General features: G+C 43.3%; 1 protein-coding gene across 1 annotated transcript in view; it reads right to left on the reverse strand.

Moving 5' to 3' along the window:
* LOC124606450 (aspartate aminotransferase, cytoplasmic-like) overlaps window positions 1-821 on the reverse strand; it is an 87408-nt gene extending 86587 nt beyond the window's left edge. Inside the window, exon 1 of the mRNA XM_047138433.1 lies at window positions 659-821. Coding sequence (XP_046994389.1) covers window positions 659-821 — 163 coding nt within the window. The remainder of the gene's footprint in view (window positions 1-658) is intronic.
* Window positions 822-9366: the final 8545 nt, after the last annotated feature.

Here is a 9366-nt window from a genome sequence, read left to right on the forward strand (position 1 = left end):
TTACGTTTTGTGAAACTGTTTTCTTCTTATTTTATTTCAGATTTCCGATCAATGAAGCTCGTAGGGCTCTGTGGGTTCATATGCTTATTTTTCTTGACAAAGTACAAACGATGTTTGTATTTACAAATGAAATTTTGTATAAGTGTGTAAACGAGTAAGAAATATCATCCGGTATGTAAACTAGCATAGCTTTCGGGTTCTGCTTTCAGTTTACATCGACACAAATACAGTAAAAGGTGATTTGAGTTTGAAAAGAGCTTTGTACACTGTTATTTTTCATCATTCGAAGTTCGTATCCAAAAGAAACACTTAAGTTAACGAGACCAAATCAGTTGTATTGCTGGGGCAAAAACGCATTAAAAAGAAAACGAAAACACCTGAAAAAGCTATTCTGACGTTGTGTTATGCATGTAAACATTGTAACACTCATCATCTGAAATTATTTCGCAGACATAACGTTAAATATGAAGAACACGCAATTCTAACAAGAGCTCTGTCACTGTTTTGACCAATCAAACATGGCGGCCCACCGGCTTCAAACAGACGTACAGCAGACGGCCATAGTGCCATCTCCCCTCCTTATACCTCCATGGTTGGAACAGCCTGGCCTACAGCCTCTGGTACCGCCTTGTTTACCTAAGACCTCTGCCGGACTCACCGCCGATGCCGAGGTCGACCTTGCTGGGGTGGGTATCGCGCGCGAAGCCCGCCACCACGCTGAAGATCTCGAGCGGCGGCGCCGAGTCGACGGCGCGGAAGACCGACGCGGACGCCGACGCCTTGGCGGTCAGCGATCGCAGCGCCCGTCCGCTCGGCCTCATGGCGAACACTGCCGCCGTTCGCGGGACGCGGCCGCCACGTGCCGCGGCTTATCTGGGGAGGGGGCATCGCGACCGACCGCGCGCGGCCTTGGCGCCGCGCAGTTCGCTGGCCCACTTCCTCCGCCAACGTATTCTCGGCGTGTCGACACTGGGAAATACACGTGGCCATACCGCGTTTCGAGACCGGCGCCATGGAGTGCATATCGAGAAAACCAGGTGGCGTCCTTATTGTTTCTTAGATTAGATTCAGTTCTGCATCTACATCCATACTCCGCAAGCCACCTGACGGTGTGTGGCGGAGGGTACCTCGAGTACCTCTATCGGTTCTCCCTTCTATTCCAGCCTCGTATTGTTCGTGGAAAGAAGGATTGTCGGTATGCCTCTGTGTGGGCTCTAATCTCTCTGATTTTATCCTCATGGTCTCTTCGCCAGATATACGTAGGAGGGAGCAATATACTGCTTGACCCCCCGGTGAATGTATGTTCTCGAAACTTCAACAAAAGCCCGTACCCAGCTACTGAGCGTCTCTCCTGCAGAGTCTTCCACTGCAGTTTATCTGTCATCTCCGTAAAGCTTTCGCGATTACTATATGATCCTGTAATGAAGCGCGCTGCTCTCCGTTGGATGTTCTCTATCTCTTCTATCAACCCTATCTGGTACGGATCCCACACTGCTGAGCAGTATTGAAGCAGTGGGCGAACAAGCTTACTGTAACCTACTTCCTTTTATTTCGGATTGCATTTCCTTAGAATTCTTCCAATGAATCTCAGTCTGGCATCTGCTTTACCGACGATCAACTTTATATGACCATTCGATTTTAAATCGCTCCTAATGCGTACACACAGATAATTTATGGAATTAACTGCTTCCAGTTGCTGACCTGCTATTTTGTAGCTAAATGATATGGGATATTTCTTTCCATGTATTCGCAGCACATTACACTTGTCTACATTGAGATTCAATTGCCATTCCCTGCACCATGCGTCAATTCGCTGCAGATCCTCCTGCATTTCAGTACAATTTTCCATTGTTACAACCTCTCGATATACCACAGCATCATCCGCAAAAAGCCTCAATGAACTTCCGATGTCATCCACAAGGTCATTTATTTATATTGTGAATAGCAACGGTCCTACGACACTCCCCTGCGGCACACCTGAAATCACTCTTACTTCGGAAGACTTCTCTCCATTGAGAATGACATGCTGCGTTCTGTTATGTAGAAACTCTTCAATCCAATCACACAATTGGTCTGATAGTCCATATGCTCTTACTTTGTTCATTAAACGACTGTGGGGAACTGTATCGAACGCCTTGCGGAAGTAAAGAAACACGGCATCTACCTGGGAACCCGTGTCTATGGCCTTCTGAATCTCGTGGACGAATAGCGCGAGCTGGGTTTCACCCGATCGTCTTTTTCGAAACCTATGCTGATTCCTACAGAGTAGATTTCTAGTCTCCAGAAAGGTCATTATACTCGAACATAATACGTGTTCCAAAATTCTACAACTGATCGACGTTAGAGATGTAGGTCTATAGTTCTGCACATCTGTTCGACGTCCCTTCTTGAAAAAGCTCTTCTAGAGAACTACGGTACACCGCTGCAAGAAGGGCGGCAAGTTCCTTCGCGTACTCTGTGTAAAATCGAACTGGTATCACATCAGGTCCAGCGGCCTTTCCTCTTTTGAGCGATTTTAATTGTTTCTCTATCCCTCAGTCGTCTATTTCGATATCTACCATTTTGTCATTTGTGCGACAATCTAGAGAAGGAACTACAGTGCAGTCTTACTCTGTGAAACAGCTTTGGAAAAAGACATTTAGTATTTCGGCCTTTAGTCTGTCATCCTCTGTTTCAGTACCATTTTGGTCAGAGACTGTCTGGACATTTTGTTTTGATCCACCTACCGCTTTGACATAAGACCAAAATTTCTTAGGATTTTCTGCCAAGTCAGTACACAGAACTTTACTTTCGAATTCATTGAACGCCTCTCGCATAGCCCTCCTCACACTACATTTCGCTTCGCGTAATTTTTGTTTGTCTGCAAGGCTTTGGCTATGTTTATTGCTGTGAAGTTCCCTTTGCTTCCGCAGCAATTTTCTAACTCGGTTGTTGTACCACGGTGGCTCTTTTCCATCTCTTACGATTTTGCTTGGCACATACTTATCTAACGCATATTGTACGATGGTTTTGAACTTTGTCCACTGATCCTCAACACTATCTGTACTTGAGACAAAACTTTTGTGTTGAGCCGTCAGGTACTCTGAAATCTGCTTTTTGTCACTTTTGCTAAACAGAAAAATCTTCCTACCTTTTTTAATATTTCTATTTACGGCTGAAATCATCGATGCAGTAACCGCTTTATGATCGCTTATTCCCTGTTCTACGTTAACTGTTTCAAATAGTTCGGGTCTGTTTGTCACCAGAAGGTCTAATATGTTATCGCCACGAGTCGGTTCTCTGTTTAACTGCTCAAAGTAGTTTTCAGACAAAGCACTTAAAAAAATTTCACTGGATTCTTTGTCCCTGCCACCCGTTTTGAACGTTTGTGTCTCCCAGTCTATACTCGGCAAATTAAAAACTCCACCCAGAACTATAACATGGTGGGGAAATCTACTCGAAATATTTTCCAAATTATCCTTCAGGTGCTCAGCCACAACAGCTGCTGAGCCAGGGGGCCTATAGAAACATCCAATTACCATGTCTGAGCCTGCTTTAACCGTGACCTTCACCCAAATTATTTCACATTTCGGATCTCCGTCAATTTCCTTCGATACTATTGCACTTCTTATCGCTATAAGCACGCCTCCTCCTTCACCGTCCAGTCTGTCTCTGCGGTATACATTCCAATCTGAGTTCAGAATTTCATTAATGTTTACATCTGGTTTCAGCCAACTTTCTGTCCCTAGTACTATGTGGGCATTGTGACCGTTTATTAATGAGAGCAGTTCTGGGACCTTTCTATAGACGCTCCTGCAGTTTACTATTAGCACATTGATATTGTTATTCCCTGTTGCATTTTGCCTACTCTTACCTTGCCGCGTCTCAGGAGGCGTCTGTCGGGCCTAGGGAGGGTATTCTCTAACCTAAAAAACCCACATGTGCATTCCACACGTACTCCGCTACCCTTGTAGCCGCTTCCTGCGTGTAGTTCTCGTTCTATAGACCCAAAAATGAGATGATTCTCGTCGGTGCGGAACAAGTCAGAAAATCTAAAATAAAAAAACATAAAACATCTGAATCTCAGTGCCCTGACCATTTATTACGATATTGTCGAAATACACTGAAGCGCCAAAGAAACAGCTATAGGCATCTACATCTACGTGCTTACTCTGCTATTCACAATAAAGTGCCTGGCATTAATACACCAACAGAATAGGTCTAGAAGTCAGCTAACCTTAACACCACCACACTCACTACAACATACCATACCTTTGCTCCCTTATACTCAACCACATAACACATGGAGTTGTTTCGGAGATAGCATTCCAGTCTCCGAATTCGTCCTTTCACTCTGGCACCTCTCTCCATCGACTTACCTCTGCATTCACTTTACCGATTATTCATCCTGCTAAATATCAACTTAGACTTGCGACATTTCATCTAAGAACAAAAAATACACAAATTATTCATCCTGCATAATAACTGTACACATTCTTGGTACTGTGTTAATAGTTATACTGGTACCAGGCTTCAACAACAACAATAAATTTTTTTTTTCATATTGCAAATGTTATGGTAAGAATTAGATTTACACTTATATTACATCTTACGTCAGTATTCCACAACGTTCACCATCTGGATCTCATACTCCCTTTATGTCCTTTCACGTTGTGCAATTGTCCTCCTCTCTTCATTCGTATTTCGGCTCTCTGTCCGTCCATTACTCCATCATTTCTTGGTCTTCCTTCGCCATTCGCATCAATCTCGATTGCAGCATACACAGGCCTCTCTGTAACATACATCTAAGATTTCTCCACATTATTCAATTCTACTCACCTTTATTTACCAATGTTTCATCACGTCGAGTCTCTCTTTATTAATCACACTGCTTCACGTCGCTGCTCTCCTTAAATATCACCTTTATCCACTACCACTTATCATGTCGCTTCTCTCTCTATCTACCATCTTTACCCACTCATTAATCATCACGTCGTTTCTACTTGATCCTTATTCATATGACAAAAAATACGTATGTACACCACTCTGTCGACTCCTGTTTATGACTCATTCGACCAGTCTATTCCGTCATACTTCCTGACATCCCGCCTGAAAATTCTTATGTTCGATTTGGCCCTGCACAACGTTACACACCACAAATAAATACACTGACTATCTACCATAACTTGCTTACTTTAGATCTATCCTTAACTTTTCCATAACTTGGTGTTAGAAATGTGATGAAGCCCACGCGATTGTTTTCCCTTGATCGTCTCAATCAGTGCAGCATTTTCATGGACAACCCGCCTCACTCTGAATGGTCCACTACACACAGTAAAGAATTTGCTAGTTAGGAATCTGTGCTTACATGAAAATTAAATGTGTGCAAAGAATATACAAGCTGGGAGAAAGGTACAACACAAGTGTTAGAAACTTTGGTGCCAGTGGCCTCTTTCACTAACACCAGATTCCGAACAACCATACGCAGCACTTCATTATAACTGTCACCATGACAATGACATACTATAGATCAGATAGCAGCTAATCTAAAAACTTCGATCATGTTGCTGATGTTACCTGTAACAGCAGTATAAATGTACCCCATGCCATTCAGATCACAATGTTAACCTTTTACATTACGTGTTAAGTACCTGCAATAGTCAAATCACACTAATTAAACTGGACTCATCGGCATCATTACATAACATTTTTAGCAACTGGTTTTTGAGGAAACAGTCCTTTTACTTTAGTGTTCCAAATCAAAATTTGCAAATTTTTCGTAAGCCTTAATGTCCTTTTGCTCTGAGAAACCAGCCTAACAGATGCCATTACTGGTGTTTTATTCTGTGATCAGAAGTATGGTATTTGCATTCCTACGTATCACTAGAGTATGTCTGCTACATAGACAATTTTCAGTGCCAGCGGCATGTGTTTTAAGGCAAGATGCTAAGGGCTGATATGTTGGATTAGTTCCTCCTATCCATCAATCCATTACGACAAGAAGGAAATGCCTTCATGCTGTCTCTCTACCGTTCCACTCTCGAACGGCACGCGGGAAAAACGAGCACTTAAATTTTTCCGTGCGAGCCCTGATTTCTCTAATTTTATCGTGATTTCTCCCTATTTAGGTGGGTGCCAACAGAATGCTTTCGCTATCGGAGGCATGCGTCTTCAAATGCAGGTATGGTAAACAGGCATAATATGGCGCTGCGGATGGCGACGCCTATATAAGACAACAAGTGTCTGGCGCAGTTGTTAGATCGGTTACTGCTGCTACAATGGCAGATTATCAAAATATAAGTGAGTTTGAACATGGTTTATATTCGGTGCACGACCGATGGGACACAGCATCTCCGAGGTTGCAATGAGGTGGGGATTTTCCCCTACGACCATTTCACGAGTGTACCGTGAATATCAGGAATCCGGTAAAACATCAGATCTCCGAAGTCGCTGCGCCCGCAAACAGATCCTGCAAGAGTGGGACCAACGATGACTGAAGAGAATCGTTCAACGTGACAGAAGTGCAACCCTTCCACAAATTGATGCAGATTTCAATGCTGGGCCTATCAACAAGAGTCAGCGCGCGAACCATTCAATGAACCATCATCGATATGGGCTTTCGGAGCCGAAGGCCCACCCGTGTGCCCTTGATTGCACGAACAAAACTTTACGCCTCACCTGGGCGCGTCAACACGGGCATTGGATTGTTGATGACTGGAAACATGTTGCCTGGTCGGGCGAGTCACATTTTAAATTGTATCGAGCGGATGGACTTGTACGGGTATAGAGACAACCTCATGAATCCATGAACCCTGCATGTCAGCAGGGGACTGTTCAAGCTAATGGAGGCTTTGTAAATGTGTAGGGCGTGTGGAGTTGGAGCGATGTGGGACCCCTAATACGTCTAGATACGACTCTGACAGGTGACACGTATGTGAGCATCCTGTCTGATCACCTGCATCCGTTCATGTCCATTATGCATTCTGACGGACTTGGGCAATTCCAGCAGGACAATACGACACCCCACACGTCCAGAATTGCTACAGAGAGGCTCTAGGAACAATCTTCTGAGTTTAAACGCTTCCGCTGGCCACTAGACTCCCCAGACATGAACATTATTGACCATATCTGGGATGGCTTGCAACTTGCTGTTCAGAAGAGATCTCCACCCCTTCGTACTCTTGCGGATTTATGGACAGCCCTACAGGATTCATGGTGTCAGTTCCCTCCAACACTACTTCAGACATTAATCGAGTTCATGCCACGTCGTGTTGCGGCACTTCTGCGTGCATGCGGGGGCCCTACAAGATATTAGGCAGGTGTACCAGTTTCTTTGGCTGTTCAGTGCATGGGCGTAGCTTTGGGGGGGGGGGGGATTTGATCAACCCCCCCCCCCCCTCGAAAAATTGACGAAGCTAAAAGGAAACGGAAGAATTGACCTTAAAAACGATTGTAATGTAATCTTTATTTCAAAGCTACCGCGTTTTCAAACTGAGGCTATGCCAGCGTGGCGTAGTGCGCGAGGGTAATACGGCAGCGACGAGCCAGCATTGGCGACAATATTGCCACAAATGGCTGGACTGAGCCTCAAAGTAATGCGGTTTGTCTGGAGCCCTGGAAATTCCAGGTAGCGCAGTCCCTCCATCAGGGCCAACCTAGTTGTCACAGTTCCGAAGATGGGCACAGTGAGAAGTCATTCATTCACACGGCAGCAATTTACTACTACCATCGGCATCCCGCTTCCTGGAAACTGCAGAAATTGTTACTGACGTGGTGAGAATTTTTTTAAAATGTTTATTTTAAGCAAAGTTATGTAGAAGGGAAACGACTAGTGTCTGCAATATCATAATCTGTTTTTTATGTTTTCTTTCTACATTTACATTTGTATAGCTGTGCTACAGAAGGTACGACATGGTAAGTGAGGCACTTGGTACTAAAGTGCCCCATCACCTCCTCCCCGTCGCTTCCATTCACGGACATTACGCGAAAAAAGGACCGCATTTATGCCTCAGTAGTTGGCCCGACTTCCCTAATCGTTATTATAATGATCCTCTGAAGGTATATGCGTTGCACTCTCAGATATACTTCCGTTATTTGTACTCAGAAGTTCGTTGTTCATATTCGGTGATCTTACTGTTTGTTCAACTGTTCATTTCTGAAGTTAAAATTTTTTTACGCGAAAACAAGATCATCTTCAATGTGACCTACCTCAAACTTTACTTGAGTTCTCCAGTCATTATTTCGTTTTGTCGCCAATTCCATTATCGATTTTGAACTGTCTTTGTAACGTCACGAACCCGATTTCTTTTTAATTGGAATCTACATTTCGTTTTTCATGCAACCCTGTGATACGTTTTTCCCACAAAACAAACTGACGATCGATAAATGTAGGACTTATTTCCCATTGTCTGTACCCGTTTTTGCATAATGTTCCTTTTAATAAGATTTCCTGCATTTATCAACAACAACAACAGCGGTACAGTTCACCAAAACCAACATGTCTACCATCCGTTCTCGTCTTAGTCCTGTCAATAAGCTTTTGTATGTCATTTTCCTTCGCCGTGTCAAATTTACTTCGTTCATAACACTTTCACTACAAATAAACTTTTCAGACGTCGTGCTGACTCCCTCTGACGAACGTAAGTAAACAATGCTCTCCTGATAACTGTTGCCTCCTCCACTGCCAGATTTATTATTCATGAAAATACAGTGTGCAAATACGAAACTGAGTCAAATTGTTGTAGTCCTAGTTTTATTATTAACATTCATCTTTTCCTAAAGTTTTTCTGCATGTCTTTCACAATGTTCATTGCACAGTTCACAAACGCTGCATTCATTCGGCTGGTAAAATCTTTTGTTTTGGCAGTGCCTGTGTGTGTTGCGTATTGTGTTACTATATGCCAGAGTTCACATTGTGTCTGTTTCCATTCTTCTGTCATTGTGGCATCGGTTGAATAGAAGCAGTGGCTTACCGTGTGGATTGAGCGCCCAAGGCAGTTAATACTACAAAAAGCTAATGAATGGAAACTCAAAAATTTACTGTCACTAATCAAGCGTTTTCCATAAAATTGTTAACTGGCGATTTTTACTAACGAACTAGGGTTTTCGACACTTTCTTTGACATTTTGGCAATATATTTAGATGCTCCACAACTTTCTCCTCGAAAGTTTTTTGTCAATTTGGCCAATCTCAGATATTGCACGTATTATGGCGACGAAACGAGTGTTTATCTGCAGGTGAAAAACTAGTGTTTTCTAATGTAGCTTTTCTGCACCGCAAAATGTAATCAGATTGTAAAGTTTTCTTTCCCAGTCGATACAGAACTTAATACACGACAGATCTGGTAACCTTGACGTTTTCGATTAAATGCTAAAGTTCGAAAGAATT

Source organism: Schistocerca americana, chromosome 3 (genome assembly GCF_021461395.2).
Source record: "Schistocerca americana isolate TAMUIC-IGC-003095 chromosome 3, iqSchAmer2.1, whole genome shotgun sequence".
Classification (NCBI taxonomy): domain Eukaryota; kingdom Metazoa; phylum Arthropoda; class Insecta; order Orthoptera; family Acrididae; genus Schistocerca; species Schistocerca americana.